General features: G+C 38.5%; 1 protein-coding gene across 1 annotated transcript in view; it reads right to left on the bottom strand.

Annotated features, from left to right (window-relative positions):
* Positions 1 to 14596, bottom strand: part of emilin1b (elastin microfibril interfacer 1b) — a 34710-nt gene extending 20114 nt beyond the window's left edge. The window contains exon 1 of the mRNA XM_055172092.2: positions 14070 to 14596. Within this exon, the coding sequence (XP_055028067.2) occupies positions 14070 to 14215 (146 nt within the window). The 5' untranslated portion in view covers positions 14216 to 14596. The remainder of the gene's footprint in view (positions 1 to 14069) is intronic.
* Between the last annotated feature and the right edge of the window lie 4118 nt (positions 14597 to 18714).

Genomic DNA, 18714 nt, shown 5'->3' with positions numbered 1-18714 from the left:
TGAATAAGATGAAATACCTACTTACTTGCCGTTAAAACAGTAGGTACTGTATAGTATGAATCCTGGTAGTATGAATGAGATTCGGATGTACTACATCCGCCATGTTGATACATCACGTGACATACGTTGTCATCACGTCATTTCATTTCAGTGCGAAAACAGCCGCATGCCTCTTCTTCTTCGTTGGATAACTCCTCTTCCGGGGCATCATGGGATAGTGAAGTGTCCATCGTATGCACACTGCAAAATCTAACCGGATGTAGTAGGTCATCCGGGTACTTTTCGCATACTGTTTTTCGAATACTATGTATTCGGACATGCTACTCGCCTCCCCTACCGCTTTTCGCGTACTATATAGTATGAAGTAGGTGGTTTCGGACGCAGCAAAGGTTTAGTTCCAACCTTAATCAAACACACCTGAATTTTATTTCCAAGTAATCCTGAAGACTTTTGTGTTTAATTAGGGTTGGAACTAAACTCTGAAGGACAGTGGCCCTCCAGGACCAGGGTTCCCCACCCCTGAAATAAGGTAATAACAGACCAAGGGTTGTAAATGTAAACCTGTAACATATAAAACCTCTCTGTATAATTTTTGCACTTAATAAACCACATACCTTCTATGTAGATATCCGAGAACAATTTAACATTTTATTTTAATGCATTCTTTGGCATCTTAAAGAAATCGCTTCACCACACCTGACTTCATTTATAAGGTACAACAACGGCCTTTGGAAACACCCTTAGGTACCGTACACGTCCCCGCCGCCCGCTTTTGGAATAGTACGCTAAAGCAACAAAATTCTAACATAATTTACTCGTGTTCATGTTGTTTCAAACTCATTATTTTGGTTCAAAGGAGAAATTGGCAATCGTAGTTTATGAACTGTCTATGACACACCAGAAACTGTTGTTGTTTGGTAAAGATCTAGATAAATGATCTTCAAAAATTTTTACTTGGGTTTCGCATAAATAATAAGCACATATTGCTTTGGACAGATATGAGAGCCATTAAATAATGACAGATTTTGGGGTTAACTGATCATTTAATTGTGGTTTCAGGCATTATACAATGCAATTACGCATCCATCAGTATCAGTGCATACTTAAGACTGAATGCATAATGAAACGCGCTATCATGTTACACAAATACAGACGAACAGTGCGTGTGTGTGAGAGAGAACAAGCACTGAGAAGAACCGAGGCGAGAGAGGTCGAGAGATAATACGATTGTCAATAATGGAATCCTTTTGATATTGAACTCCATCAAAACACAAAATGACACAAAACTCCCAGCACGGCCATTTGCACTTCCTGTGATCTGCACACAAATCCTTAATATTCATTTTTTTGTCTTCTTCTACCCACACATCATCCCCTCCGAGTGACCCTACATGCTGTGCCCTTTGACCCTAGCATGACATCATCAACAGAAAATGATCACAGCAGCTGGGACTGTCAATGTGGCTACACTGTTTTTACAGCCATGCTTATTTGTCTCTCTCCGGGAGGGGACACACGGACGTCTGATCGTCCGTCTCCTCAATCAGTGACATCAGCAGGGTGAGGAAAGGGCGTCTGACCCGGAACACTATCCACGCCCAGATCTGTCCAACTGTGTCTACATGAAAACACTGATAGTGACATACAACACCATTTGCTCCATTAATGTTGTTGTTGCCAATGGCTCCAACCTCCGCTTACAAACATCACTTCGGCATATCATGTGGAAACAGATTACAATTACGCCTGTTTTTGCAAAAAATTGAGGCGGTACTTTCCACACAAACTATCGTCTGTTATAGCTCACGCAAAAATAAATACTCCATCAACATTTTTTTTACCTTCATTTAATTAAAAACCGTAAATAGCTTATTTTTTCAGTGGAACAGAAAATAATATATTTTGAGAAATGCCTCAAGTGGAGGTCAATGTTTAGTTGTTTGTTATTTTCTTCAAAAAAAAAAAAAAATTATATATATATATATATATATATATATATATATATATATATACACTCACCTAAAGGATTATTAGGAACACCTGTTCAATTTCTCATTAATGCAATTATCTAATCAACCAGTCACATTGCAGTTGCTTCAATGCATTTACGGGTGTGGTCCTGGTCAAGACAATATCCTGAACTCCAAACTGAATGTCAGAATGGGAAAGAAAGATGATTTAAGCAAATTTGAGCGTGGCATGGTTGTTGGTGCCAGACATGCCGGTCTGAGTATTTCACAATCTGCTCAGTTACTGGGATTTTCACGCACAACCATTTCTAGGGTTTACAAAGAGTGGTGTGAAAAGGGTCCAGTATGCAACAGTCCTGTGGGCAAAAATGCCTTGTTGATGCTAGAGGTCAGAGGAGAATGGGCCGACTCATTCAAGCTGATAAAAGAGCAACTTTGACTGAAATAACCACTCGTTACAACCGAGGTATGCAGCAAAGCATTTGTGAAGCAACAACACGCACAACCTTGAGGCGGATGGGCTACAACAGCAGAAAACCCCACCGGGTACCACTTATCTCCACTACAAATAGCAAAAAGAGGCTACAATTTGCACGAGCTCACCAAAATTAGACAGTTGAAGACTGAAAAAATGTTGCCTGGTCTGATGAATCTTGAGACATTCAGATCAGAATTTGACGTAAACAGAACGAGAACATAGATCCATCATGCCTTGTTACCACTGTGCAGGCTGGTGAGGTGGTGTAATGGTGTGGGGGATGTTTTCTTGCCACACTTTAGGCCCCTTAGTGCCAATTCGGCATTGTTTAAATGCCACGGCCTACCTGAGCATTGTTTCTGATCATGTCCATCCCTTTATAACCACCATGTACCCATCCACTGATGGCTCCTTCCAGCAGGATCATGCACCATGTCACAAAGCTCGAATCATTTCAAATTGGTTTCTTGAACATGACGATGAGTTCACTGTCCTAAAATGGCCCCCACAGTCACCAGATCTCAACCCTTTAGAGCATATTTGGGATGTGGTGGAACGGTAGCTTCGTGCTCTGGATTTGCATCCCACAAATCTACATCAACTGCAAGATGGTATCCTATCAATATGGGCCAACATTTCTAAAGAATGCTTTCAGCACCTTGTTGAATCAATGCCACGTAGAATTAAGGCAGTTCTGAAGGCGAAAGGGGGTCAAACACAGTATTAGTATGGTGTTCCTAATAATCCTTTAGGTGAGTGTACGTATATAGGAAGATCGTCTATCAAAATTTCATCTTCAGAAATTAATAAATGCAAGTTAATATAACCACCAAACTATCGGCCCCTGCTCTCCCCTATTTTTTTTTAAATTCAGCTCCAATATTATGACATTAAATGCCATTTCAGACAGTAAAAGTGATTTTTAATCTGATTTTTCTCTTCAGGAGCTTACTGTTGTGGTGTGTTTCTAGTTTTCAATACAATAAACCAACAAATGGCTTACAGAAGTCCTACAGAAGTAATTATTTTTATAATAATAACCTATTTAAAACCCAGAACACATCTTCAAAAAAATAAAAAAAATAAATAACAGATACAATAGCTAAAATCTTTTGCTACAGTAAAAAAGGCAAGATTTATTTGATCTGGAGAAGACTCAAATCTTCCAGAATGTATTATATCTGGACCTAAATCATTTTTCATGACCTCCTTAAAATAAAGTAGAGGTTGGAAGAAAACACACACGCGCGCGCACGCACACACCGTGCCAAAAAAAGCATTAAAGTCTGAGCCTTCACAACATCTAAAAACAGTATTAACAGATGTCTCATTAACCCCCACACTTATCTGCTCACGACAATATTGACATATTCTCGGTGTTCGCTATTTATCTCATTTTACTCCACATACTGACTTTCAGATAAACTTTTGTTATGGTTGGCCTTATTCGTAATGCACCGTATGTCGGGTCACTCATAACAGGCCACATATTTGATGGAAGGGCAAGCTCGTGGGAACATTTTTCCCGTGGTTATACTGTAACTCGCGCTCTTTACAGGAAAGCGGTTTCTGCAGGGGTTTCACCACAACGGCACATCTGTGGCATCTCAGTCTGGAACGTCACTAAAATGAACGGGTGGAGGCGGATCTTCCAAGCAGATGTACCACAGATGTTACTTACATACCAGAAGACGATCTTCCTATAAAGATATTATGACACTTGAACACTTTAATCTGTGGTCTGGGAGAGATTTAAACTATCCTTGATGCATTTAAATTTCTGGGTTCGTAAGGCAACCTTATAGGCACGTTTTATATCGATTGTCCGTAGAGTTTTAAATACGCAGATGTTGTTAGTAAACCGTGCATTGCTCGAGGGTTCTTCAACCTCCTTAAAGCCCCCATGCTATCACATTGTCCACTAAATACACATTTAGAAACCACGTGGCAACACAATGGAAACAAGTTATACTTGAATATTCATCACATTTGTATTAAACAATGTTAGTCATTTGAAAATCGATTGTATTTATTGCAATCCGACCACTTACAGACACACAAAGCAAACTTAAAGTCCAATCCTTTTCTTCCAGAAGCAATCATTCACAAAAGACATCTTGGCATGTCTAAACATCCGCTATTGTTCAACGCTAAATGCTTCCCATGTCAAACAAAAACTTGTTCACAGGAAGCATTTTGCATATCAGAGGTGTTTCCAGAGCAAGCTATACAAGTCCTGACAATCATTGCAGGAAGATCCTCTGAAAATGAGAGGGCCTCTGTATGTGGACTTCCCGTCCCATAGTGATGGTTTGGGGTGGTCTGGATCGACCCGAGACTGACAGGCACCGCCACAGGTCCTTGGCTTTACAGTCACTGCCACATCTTCAAAAATCCCAGGTCAAGGGCCAGAAACTTCTCTTTACTTAAACCCTCTTGAAACACCAGGAGAAAGGGCAAAATAAAACAGCTACAAAATACTAAGGACAACTCAGCAGCAAATAAGACCTGACAGATTGAAAAGAGACACACAAAAGCCCTTTTAAGAGCATGGATGAATAACAGCTATAGAGAAAAGAAAGGGATTAGATTTATTCATCTACTTCAGTTACTTAAAAATGTAACACCGTTGTAATACGCCGATATAATCTTTAACCCCAAGTATAAGCAGAAATAATGAAAAACTTGATGCGGATGAGAAAATGAAATGCTGTACTCAGTGTAGATGGGTGGCAAACTTAAATAAGTCTTTTTAAAAGACGTCTGAATGCAAAATGAAACTCATAAAAGATGAATAAATCTCTTTTTATAGGCCGCATTAGCGATATCGTAAAAATAGATCAAAGAAAAAGCGATTTTCCATTCTCCTTAAAGAGACCTCTTCACATTTGTCAGTATCTTATCAGTCCTGTGGGCATAGTGATATTAACAGCTTTGAACACTACTCCCATCCCATTACAGAGATGTTCTGCTTGGGAAACAAGCTGATAACTGCAAACCCGGCTCTGTCTCAAAGTCTCAACAACACCAGAAAAACCTACAATGTGAAATAGACATTGTATACATTTTTAAAGGTGCACTGTGTAAGATCTCTTGTCAAAAATGTAATATAATAAACATAACTATATTATCACCTTACACAATGAACTGTATTGTTTTTATTACATTAGAATGAGCAGTTTTTATTTACATACCCCCCGGGTCCCCCTACATTGAAGTAGCCGTCATTTTTCTACTGTAGCCCTAAACGGACAAACTTCACAGTCTCACCACCAGTGTTGGGGAAAGTTACTTTTAAAAGTAATGCATTACAATATTAAGTTACTCCCCAAAAAAGTAACTAACTGCATTACTTAGTTACTTATCATGGAAAGTAATGCTTACGTTACTTTTAACGTTACTTTTTCTTACTTGGCTAAGGCTTGATCTCTTTCAGGTCTTGCAGGTGTTTTTTATGATCGCAAAAATGTCAAGCCTGCCATCTCCGTTCTGACTCAAACTGTTCCCACTCAGGCACAGAGTGCGTAAATCTACGTTAATATATTCAGTTTAATTCAGTATATTATTTTATTTTTAAATTGAATTAATTAAACTGAAAAGTAACTCGCTTTACTTTTGAAAAAAAGTAACTCAAACATTACTGTGTTCGTTACTTCAGAAAAGTAATATTATTACGTAATGCGTGTTACTTGTAATGCGTTACCCCCAACACTGCTCACCACTAGATGATGCTAAAAGTCCCACATTGCACCTTTAAATATGGTAAAATACGTTCAGCAAAGCTGAGTGCACTGCAATCAGTAATCAATCACTAGTAATTGTTGACACCAACTTTTTACTATTTTGTCGGCTGTAAAGTGACGAAAAAGTGCGTCTTTATCATTCCATTAACAGGAGGTTTGCGCCCTAAATAGTGCACTTACTGCAAACAACTTTTAACACAGATTTTTGTTTGGTTCCAAAACACAATAAATCCCTTTGGACTAATTTCGGTAAAAATGTGTTTTCTATACCAAGAAAGAGACAAGATGAAGAACACTATTAATCAAAACACTTTGTCATATTAAGAACACTATCATTGCTGCGGTCATCCTTAGGACGTCGTCACTGAACTTTTTTGACAGCGATCAGCTGTAAAATGTTTTGGTCCTGCTCGATTTCCGTCGACTTTGAGTAAAATAATGGAAAGTTTTTATAAGATCCCCTGGGATCAATGTGTTAGCACGACAGAAGCTTGATGCTGTCGTGTGAGAGCAAGCAACAGCCGGCATTTTCCCGTCTCCGAAAATTATTAGATTTTGATGGCTTACGTTTCTTTCCCGTCACAGAAAACCACCACATGTTTATAAATGCCATCAAAAGTATTATTTTGTTTTTGTTTGTTAGTTGATTATGAAGTATAAAGCAGAAAGCAGATAGCAGATGAGGACAACTAGAATCACGTGTGTATTCAACGCGCCTCCATTGTTGTTTACAATGCGTGGAATGGTGCGCTGTGATTTGTTAAGCGGATTAATTGCATTCGGCAGAGAAGGAGGACTGACGTTTATTGAGTTTTGGGAAAAAATTAAGAAAAGCTGACAGAATAACACGGCGGATATTGGATTTTGCTTAACATTAAGAATTTACTTTTTAATACTGACCTGATACAATACTGATTTTGGTGGTAACTACACAGTAAAAAATTGCTGTAATTATGCAGCTGGTTGCCAGTAACTTACTGTAGAAGATAAAGACTGAAAATTATTCATGTTCATTTAACTTTGAACAAATTGTTGCCAGTAAATAACATAAATGTAAAATCTACAGTAAGTTACAGTTTTTACAGTTTAATTTTTTATTAAAAATGACATTTATCGCGTTTTGGAACCAAACTCTTCATATGTAACGTTATCAGTGCTCATTTTTCAGCTGATAGCATCAGCGAGCTCTTCCAGCTTCCATCTGTAAATCTAACGTTCTGTAAGTGAGTCTGGGTCTGATATTGACGAATTATCATTCAGTAGACTTGCATAAACATTTCTTAATAAGTCTCATATTGTACAGTGGAGTCAATCCAAAGGTGTGACATTTTTTATTATTCTCACACAGTTTAGATTAACAGTCACTACAGAGACCCGCATACCCACACTGTCTGCCAGGATTAACATGTAAAGGAAATATATGAAAGATGGCAAATGTGAATGTGGTACGGCCATGAATCACTGCTTGTCCACCATAGTTTCCTGAAGTGCAGTGAACTTCAGCGTTGGACTTTTGACTTCTGGTTTGGCAAAAAAGGAGTTCTCTTTTATGGTTACATATGCAGATATATTTGTATATTGCAGTACCAAAAAAGAACAACTGAAGCCACGTCTATAACACTTTATAAAATAAAAGCACAAATAAATATGGTGTGCACGTCATAAAAAGTTTTTAATCAATAATGTTCCCCTTATTAACTATTAAGTCCTCCCTCTTTAACCAATTTATTTTTAGGCACTATACCTTACATAGCCCACTTAACACTTGCTCAGTTCATTGGGTTCAATAGGACACCAATGTCTCTAGAATATCTGCAACAAGCTTTTCACCTTTTTGCACCTTTACTGTCTATGAAAAAAATTGAAAAAAAGTAATTTAAAGGCTTCAAACATGTAAGCTTTTTAAACTTGAGATTAGTTTCAAAGCAGATTAATCTCATCCATTCCCTCTTAGATGTAGCACAAAGTTCATGTCTGTTTAAATAAAGCTGGATTTTGTGGGATTTGAGAAGAATTAAACTTTTCTCTCACCTAGGACACTTTCTCTAAAGTAAACACAGAAAATGCTGAATACTTTATTGTAACTAAATGATTTAGTGATTATAAATCGGCAATCTAAAAGAAATCAGCATATCAAAGCCACCTGGGATTGCGATGGCGTCTAAATCCGCGGTCACACTAGACTTTTAGCATGCAAAATTTTTGTTCAGACCCTTGTGTATGTGGGCACCAACCAGATTTATTACATGGCTCGTTGGAATGCTAGATTTTGATTGGTCAAGGTATGTTATTCCAAGATAACAACCGCTCAAAACTAATAACACACGGTAACCCAGATGCTGTAAATCATTTTGACAGGTACAGTTTAATATTAAACAAAAATGAAAGATAAATATGTCTACATGTCATAACATGTATGACATTACAAATGTTTAAACCAAATAGTTTGTTCGTGACATTTGAACATGTTATCTTATCTTAAAATTGAAAGTAAACGGGTCTGCATTCGTTAAAAATGAGCAAATAAAATATTTCAAATCAATATTTAATGTTCCTTACCTTCCTTATAAGGTTAATAGTCATGTAATAAGCAGAATAATGTACAGGTAGCAGGTTGTTATCGTGAAATTACTGCCTTTACATATTACGTGCTAAAGTGTTGTTGTTTGTTTAATTCACACATTGTGGATTGTGACGTGTTTTAAAGCTATAGTTGCTTCAATTATTATTGTAAAAAATACTGTTATTTTTAGTTAAAGGTCACACTTTGAAATATCGATCATCTACTAGACGCACACTTACATGTGATACGAATTTGCAGGTCAGTGTTCACCAAACTTGAACTTTGGAACGCAGCGAAATGCAAAACTTTTCGCACAAGCTTGCATTTCCGGACTGACGCTTTGGCATGCATACAATATGAAAGTGAGTCAGTGGAATGAAAAGTGTAGTGTGACAGCATCCTAAGTCAGATGACAGCGTTACATGCTTGTGCTTTAAATGATTTAAATGTGTCTCACTCTGTAGAAACTGTGTACGATGTTTTTCATTAGGACATATTTTGTGGTTTCGTGGTTGCAGCCACACGTACGCAAAGTAGCTTAAATGCACCATGCGTATAGCTACATTTTACTCATCATGTTACTCATAAACTATTTCAGTAAGTGTGTTGATGCCTATGCACATTAGTCCAAGAGCTCAGATGATAAAAAATACTCTAAATGTAGAGCATTGTGTTAACAGTGCAAAAAGTCACGGGTTCAAACCTGGGGAACACACATACTGATAAAAATAAATGTATAGTTTGTAATGCACTGTAAGTCGGTTTGGGGAAAACGGACCGTCTGCCAAATGTGTAAATGTCCACAAATGACGTACAAGGATGACTAAATCTATGATGAATTCAGTGGTGGCTGGAGACTGCTCCTCCGAGGGGCGCAAATTCAAAATATGTGTCTGGAGTGTCATGTGTGTTTTCAAAGTATGTGTTTGTTGCGTCATGTTAACCATGTGCATCACGTGTTTTGTCAAAATAATGCCTGCTGCACACGCATCAAAACCGTTTATGATAAAAGAGATGCTCACATTCACAAAATACACGCAAGACACTCCCTTAACAGGAAATTCTGATTAAACATGAGATTATGCAAGTATCTGGCAAACGCAAGTGTCTTTTTTTATCATAAACTCTTTAGATGCGTCTGCAGCAGGCACTTATTTTGACAAGACACGTGATGCACACAGGTTTACTCGACGCGCAGAACACATATTTTGAAATGACGAACAACACACATGACGGGCTACATACATGTTGTGACGAACTTCGCATCATGCGCCCTCGATAAAAACAAGTCACCGGTCACCACTGGATGAATTAATAGACTATGCAGTGGTTTTAATTTTTACTTCTGCTTCATTGTTTGCGTCAATGTGCATTACACGTGCAGATTGCTAGTAGGCAGCGTCCACAGGGAAGTTACAGTACAGAGACAAAAAACTAACTGAAGAAGAAGTGGAATGTGTTTATTTTTGGATAAGCATCAGCAGTGATGGAGGTAAACAGACTTTTGTTGCAACCTAAGTTGGTAAATATAGCTCCTTAATTTGGTATGTCATTGCAGAAATGCGTATGAGGAAATGCAACGCAGAACTTTTTGACCTGAGGGAGGGTTTCTAGCAGACAAACCACAGTGATTGCGGTCCGCATAGCATTCACACGTTGTTAGAATTTGGGAAAGGTGCACATCAGGCTACGCCATAGGCTACTGCATAGGGTTCGCATCATTACCGTACAATTGACACAGAAGTAAAAAGCCATCTTTAAAAGGTAACCATGTTGGATCACATGAAGAAATAGCTGTTCCATAGTTGTGTGAAAGATTCACACTGGAACATTTGAAGAGTATTTAACTCTTTCCCCGCCAGCGTTTTTTTTTTAATTGCCAGCCAGCTCCAGCATTTTTTATGATTTGCAAAAAAATATGTGTTCGGCGTTTCAAGTGAACCTGTGTGCATCATGTGTCTTGTCAAAATAAGTGCCTGCTGCAGACGCGTCTAAAGGTTTTATGATAAAAGAGAAGCTTGAGTTTGCCAGATACTCGCATGATCTCATGCGTAATCAGAGTTTTCGGTTAAAGGTGCAGTGTGTAAATTTTAGTGGCATCCAGTGGTGAAGTTGCAAATTGCAACCAACAACTCAGTTTACAGCTCACCCTTCGCTTTTGAAATGCATAGAGAAGCTACGGAAGCCGCCACAGGACAAACATATCACCATTAAAGATAACTTAGTAAAAACGTTTGTCCGTTAAGAGCTTCTGTAAAAAAACATGGTGGCACAAAATGGCGACTTCCATGTAAAGGGACCCTCTGTGTATGTAGATAAAAACGTCTCATTCTAAGGTAATAAAAACATAATGGTTCATTATGAAATGTCTTTGTACACCCCTGATAATATAGTTTTGTATATTATTTTGCATTTCTGTCAAGAGATCCTTCTAAAAATTACACACTGCACCTTTAAGGGAGTGTCTTGCGTGTATTTTGTGAATGTGAGCGTCTCTTTTATCATAAATGGTTTTGACGCATGTGCAACAGGCACTTGACAAAACACGTGATGCACATGGTTCACATAATGCAACAAGCATATTTTGAAAACACGAGCAACACACATGACACTCCGAACACACATTTGCATCCCCTTGGAAGAGCAGTCACCAGCCGCCACTGCCCTACAGTAAGTACATGTTGTTACTTTATACTACTTAGTATTAAATTATATGATTACACTGTAACACAGACACTGTAAAATAAAGTTTGACCGATTATTCTTTAAATATATAAACAAACAATATATCAATTTAAAAATAGACCCTCTGCTTTCAAAAAAAAAAAAAAAAAATTTAATCCTACCTTCATTAGCTCTCTTTTTCTCACCTCTCAAATATGATTAGGTTTCTTCAAAAATACCAAATTTTGAGCAAAAAGCTGAGATAATTCTTTTGAAAGAGATCAGATTTGGAGCGATGATCAAAACATACACAGAGTTTGAACTGTTTGCCCTAAGGGAATACTTCCGGGTTTTATAAATGGGGTAAGAGCCACCTCCTGGGGGACAATACCGAAAATACGGATTGCCATAAAAACTCGTCATTGGAAGGGAAGCGTTTTCTTGGCGGGGAATATAATCCAGTATTTCCTATCTCAAACTGCTGTCACTGAAAACAAGACACATATTTTGCAAAATATCTGATGATGCTTCATCTTTTTGAAATGCTGGGATTCGCAAATAAACACAACCGCAAACTGTTTACACTTTATTAGGTGGTGTATTCCAACACACAAAAACCTGGCAGCGTTCCTTGCCAAACACTTACAATTTAGAGGAAAGAGGTGATTTAGGTGCTCGCATTTTTGGCAGCTGCATACTAGTCGGTTCTTGCGAAGTTCATCTTTCAAAATCTTTCAGCGTAAAATGTCTGCAAAATCTGAGACACACATTCCTCGATAAATTTGATTATGGGTTGCTGTTTTCCTTGGAAATGCACATTTAATGTAAACAACATGAGTCAAAATCTATCAGGCCATTCATTTAAAAGAGAAGAAAAACAACACAGTCAGCCACAGGAGAGAAGATGAGTTCTCCGCATAAAAAAAACGTCTTCCTACACTTTCTCGAAAGCAAACATAGAAAATGCTGAATACTTTTTACATCTGTTGTAACTAAAAGTTCAAACAGACTGCAAATCCCCAGTAACTAGACTCAGATTTCTCAAGCAGGCAGTACATACTTCACTGCATACTTCATACTGCTGGCACTCATGCTTTCACATTATGACCATCACTCACTGTTCACCCTCTTTTTACTACGTTACATTGATGACTGGGACTTGTTGTCACACCCTGCACTCGTACAAATATTATTTTTGGGATGATTTATACCCTAAATTGTTGGCTACGAAACGTTTAAGGGTATACATCTGCACCACTGAACACAGCCTAATTTTGACAACAGGTGGGCATGTTGGGATACAATATAGTACCTGGGGTAAGTTGTCACACTATATGTTCAAAATATCAAGATTACACAACAGCATACGACAAGCATTTGTGTATTTATACCTTTGAATCCAAATCATACAATACAAAGCCCCGACTCCTATACCAAATAACTTTGCACCTTATTCTATAGATCACTGTCTCCATTTTCTAATTTAAAACATATGCAAACCATCACTATGATTCGTCTTTACTTATTGTTGAGAACGCTGTGAGTCCAATAGTTCTGACCACCAGCATCTGGCTTGCGTGCGTCCATCCACCCTTGAGAAAGTATTGCGTCAGTTCTGATGAAGTGGGAAACCCCGATCCGCACGTCAGAGCAGGGACAACCTCTCCCTCTCACACCCCGACAATCACAGTCAAAACAACCAATGGGTGTGTGCTGCTAAGATGGATCAAAAGTAGTGACGTCCGAAAACAAAGCAGGGTCGATGCTTTTGTGTGTGTGTGTGTGTGTGTGTGTGTGTGATTATTCCCAGAATGGTGACTGACTGGCACAACCATCTTCTCAAAGACTTTGGACATTGCAGGGGTCCCTAAAAAAACACATTCAGCAGAACCCTTGCGGTCACTAAGTGATAATTAGCTTTGTACCTCATGTTGGTTTACTGTAGGAAAAAAGTGAGCTTTTTCTTTCCAAGCCTTTCATGTATGTGCCACGCATTTTAAAGTTTCTCCAGGCGGTTTCTTTAAATAAGTGCACTATAGGAACCTGCATTGGGTTTGCCGTTTCCATGCAACACTTTCAGAAAGGTACAAAAGTTGTCACCGGGATGGTACCTTATAAAAAGATCCTAATGTGGACTATTTTTAATACAGATATGTACCACTGAGGTACCAATATGCACATTTTAGGTACAAAAGTGTACTTTTTAAAGAAGGTACCGCCCCAGTGACAACTAGGTCTATCTATCTATAAAATGTATCTACAGGTATCACACATCTTAGAATTTACTCCAAAATACTTCAAGGTACTCCAAAATACTTAATACTAAAAACTAAAAAAGGTAAATGAAGATCTGCACCATGATATAAGTCCAAAAAGTGGGAAATCTATCTACGTTGCTTAAGAGAAGTACTATTTCTGTTTTCTATGCTATCTATCCATCTTGCTTACAAAAAGTATTGTGGCAGTACAATGGTACTTAATTGAACCATGGTACTTACTGGTATTTCTCCAAAATGCGTCTAATATGGTGCTATCAAAGAAAATGAAAAAAGGGATACGTCTGCAACATGGTACCAGTTCATAAAAGAGGGTATATTTATTTATCCTCGTCATATAATAGCACGATAATGTACATCAGATGATTGAGTTACCTGTGTCTGCTCGCAGCCCTCGCCCCGTTTAAAGGCTGCGTCTGCGTGCCCGCGTACAGGTTATACCGCTGAGAATACGAGGCGCTCCAAACATCTCCAGAGAAAACCAGCAGCACCATCAATATCAAAGCAGCCGCTCCATCCATCACAGCGCACGAAGATCTGGAACTCTGTGTAGCTCTGTATAACCGATTAACGATTTTCTCTTTAATCCACAAAAATATGGGTTTCACAGAGCTTGGTAACACTCCCAGAAGTTTGTACTATCGATCCATTACGCGCGTCCTGAGCGCCGCTTCCAAAACTATGGGATAAATCGACGCGTAACGGCGCTTTGCTTCCTTTCGCGCGAATAAAACAACCTGAACGCCCTCTGTCCTTCTTCTTGGCTTGTAATATTTGTCCGTACATCCAAACGAAGCAATCCAAAGGCTTCTTGAAATCTGGAGGAGTTTCCTTGGAAAGGATAGATGCAGCGAGTTTGAAATGAGGGGAGCCAGTGCGCACTGACGCACAGCAGCGTCCCCAACACACTTCCTCCCCTCCTTAATCTCTTAAAACCCTCCCTCCATCCACAGTCACACCAACATACATGCTTTAAAAAACAGCACGACCATGTATGGGACTCCTATTGAGGGTGATTATAACATAGCAAAGAAAATATCTAAGAGAATATCGCATGTCGAAAGCAGGTCGACGTCATTTCACCCCCGAAAAGTTTAGACATGCTTAATGAAAATATGTCCATTAAGATTATGAGCAATGTGCAATCTCATCATTACTGAGATGCAAAAGAAACATGATTCTTATTAATGTTATAAAAAGAAGAAAGTACACATTCCATCCAAACTTCTTCAACAGGTGCGGATTGCAGAATAATAAAAAAAAGTAAAAAAAAAACACAAGAAAACTTTGCACACTGTATACACTGTATTTTTTAGAAATGAAAAGTGTTTATCAAGCCTTTATTGACATGTTTTTATTTTATCTTTAATAAATAAAGGGAACAGATAAACAGTGTGTGTTTTCATAACATTAATAATCTGCACAAAGCAAAAAAAAATTATATAAAATAAGCTACTTATACAAATTATATTTATTCATATATACAAATATTTAAATGTTATTTCAACTGTAAAATATATATTATTATTTTACTATTATTATTATTATTATTAAGTACCTTCCTAACAGACTGTATCTGTATAGACAAATGAAAAACAGAGCTTTTGAAAAAAAAAGGTCAGCCAACTGTGTGCTATTTTTAAAAATAGAAACGGTCCCTGTTATAACACAAATCTCTAACGAATGTTTAAAGAATGTTTCTCACTGGTTTATCTCAAAACGATCTATCTTATCCCCTCCTTTGACGCCCTACAGCTGTGAAAAACTATTTCTTACACGTCCAAAAGAGGGGAGGTGTGGAGAAAATAGCCAAGCAGCCTGCTGTTTTCCATAGAGGAATGTAAAAACATCTGTGGTTTTTAAGACAATAGTAAACCTCTTTCAGAATCAAGGAACTGAATATACCAACATACAGTAGATGAGTCAATTGACTGTATTTAACGAGAGAGAGAGATAGATAGATAGAAAGAGAGAGAGAGAGAGAGAGAGAGAGAACCAATATATGTGAAAACTATTTCAATAATGTCCACCAAAGCTGCTTTCCATCCCACCACCTGTATTACTGCCCTGACTTGACCCCAGGCACCACCCAGACCCCCAACATGTCAAATTTACCACCTCCTATCCATCAAGCATGTTTAGACATGAATTCAACAGATTGAGGTTTATATGAGGTTACATCGGCTGTATGTAAGAGATGTTCACAAACAAAGCGTGTGACATGCAGAGCTAATGCATCTGGTTTTATTGGACAAATAAACGACATGCGAAATGCATTTGTGATGTCCTGACAGTCTTGCATCCGTTTCAGATCGAACCCACAGTCAGTCTTTTGTGCAGGTCTGTCAGAGTAATTCGACAAGCTTCTCGCTAATAAAAAAGCCCTGTTGTGCCTTAGGCCGGGGCGCTGTATTGTGGCACAGGGTCTTTGATGTTAAAGGTTACTGTGTGGCGATAGGAACAGGCACAGAGGATGATAAATCCGGCTTCCTCGGTTTGGTGATGAAGGAGCTATGGAAAGCAAACATTGTGTGTGGTGGTAGCTCACAGTTAAAGACTACAATCATTAAACCAAAACACATGTTCCTTAAAGGGCAAAATTATACTTGCTGTGCTTTTATATTCCCAATAAAAGTGCAAAATTGCACATCTGTTTAATTAAAAACAAATACCGTCTGCCACCACCTTCAAGACAATGGCCTGCAGAATTACTTAAGTTTATAAAGTCTGGATTTCTAATTTCAATCGTTTTAAAAGTTTTTCATAACGAAGGTCACTTACATGTCCAATTATTTTGCATTCAAATAGGCCTATAAACACAAAACCTGACCCTCTATAATTTTGATACTCTTATAGAGGAAAGCCACCCGGTGTAGATCGTGTGTGCCTAATACTGTGTATCAGTCCTTCCAGAAAAATGTGGAGTGTTTTTGTTATTGTTGGGGGCAAAAATCCTTGATCTTGCGGCACGTTTTCTTAAAAAATGCAATGGAATATGGGGGATATTTATGCAATTTTATGCGATGAAATTGCGGGAACTTGCAAAAACTGTGTGAACTTGCAAAAACTGTTTGCAGCTTTTCATCGATGTTCATGTTGCGTAATTACGTCACTTCCTAACATTCCCATGACAACAGGGGACATGGCTGCGCATGTGTGAAGAAAATGCAACATTTTTCAACTTTCTGCTAAGATATACATGACGTTTTTCTACGAAAATGCGGGGATTATGAAATCATGCAAGCCCTGCATATTTTGCGAGCAGAAATCTACAATTTATGCGGCGAAAATGCAGCATAATTAAAAAATGCGGCCCTCGCAAAAATATGCAGACTTTTGCTGATTATGCATTGATTCATGCGATCGCATAATCATGTTTTTCAGAAGGGACTGGTATATCTTAAAAAGTGAAGGTGCTGGCTCTTTGATCGCCCCCTGGTGGCTGGCTGCAGTACAAGTCATAAGCCCCGCCCTCTCCATGCAAACGAACGGGACTCGGCTATAAATAAAAATTATTTACACTTCTAATAAAAATTTTCCAAAAGATGGTTTTAATCTTTTAAGGTAGTTGTTTAATTGTTCACGTTTGTAATAAGTTTCATTTTAGCTAGTAATTTGATGCTATAGAAACGAGGCTTGTCGTTATGATTGGCGTGGTTGAATTGGGCGCCTAAGCATTTGGTGGTAAGTTTGATATCGCGGCTCCGTCTCTGCCTCCCCAGACGATTCCTTCTGCGCACGTCCTGGCTCCAAACTGATGTTGTAACATGGCAGCGCTCATGAGCGGATATTTTTGGCTTCAATTTATTACAATGGAAGGAAGCGACGTTGCGTTGTCCATTTTTTTTACAGTCTATGGTGTAGACACAACGAATATCATCAAAGGTGAAGTGTGTCATTTTTTCTATGTTAAAATGCTTTCTCTTATCTCAGTCTATTGTGCAGAAAAAACAACCTGGCAGGGCCAATCTGGAAACAATATTTTTGCAATATTTGTCAATTTGTTACATTAACATTTTTGCTTTTAGCAGACACTTTTATCCAATGTGACTTACAGTAAATTACAAGTTATGTGTGTTCCCTGTGTTCGAACCCATGACCCATGCAGCTAAGCAGTGGCGGCCGGGGACTTATTTTTTCAAGGGCGCTCGATGCGAAGTTCGTCACATGTAGGCCGTCACGTGTGTGGTTTGTAATTTCAAAATATGTGTTCTGCACATTGAGTGATCACATGTGCATCATGTGTCTTGTCAAAATAAGTGCCTGCTGCAGACGCGTCTAAAGGATTTATGATAAAAGAGACGCTCGTGTTTGCCAGATACTCGTGTAGAGTTTACTGTTAAGGGAGTGTCTTGCGTGTATTTTGTGAACGTGAGCGTCTCTTTAATCATAAACGTTTTTTACGCGTGTGCAGCAGGCACTTTTATTTTGACAAAACAGGTGATGCACATGGTTCACATGATGCAACAAACACATATTTTGAAAACACAAGGAACACACATGACACTCTGAACACTTATTTTGAATTTGCGCCCCTCGGATGAGCAGTCACGAGCCGCCACTGCAGCTAATGCAATCCTCTGCCACTGAGCTAAACATGAGCAAACAGTTACTAGTGGGTATATGAAAATACAAAAGTTGTCACTGGGGCGGTACCTTTTTAAAAAACTACACTTTTGTACCTAAAAGGTGCATATTGGTACCTGCTTTAAAAGGTACAGTACCGTCCCAGTGACAACTTTTGTACCTTTTTTCTGAGAATGCAGAAAGCACTTTAACTTTAGCATAAATGCATGCACTACACCCTGATATCAAAACCCTGACATCTGCAGCAAACACTGAATGCGCTTTTAAAGTCACCAAAAGCCTCAAATATGCTCATAACTGGCAGGAATTCAACCAATTTCCAATCTGCCGAACTGCGTCACACCGAAACGCTGGACCAAAACATTTTAGAGCGCTACCAGCTGTGCTAAAGGGACCAGGCACATGTGGAACATGATTACTGCCCTACATTTAC

Source organism: Misgurnus anguillicaudatus, chromosome 7 (genome assembly GCF_027580225.2).
Source record: "Misgurnus anguillicaudatus chromosome 7, ASM2758022v2, whole genome shotgun sequence".
Taxonomy (NCBI): Eukaryota; Metazoa; Chordata; class Actinopteri; order Cypriniformes; family Cobitidae; genus Misgurnus; species Misgurnus anguillicaudatus.
The sequence above is the reverse complement of the archived record's forward strand: the minus strand, read 5'-3'. Positions and strand labels throughout refer to the sequence as shown.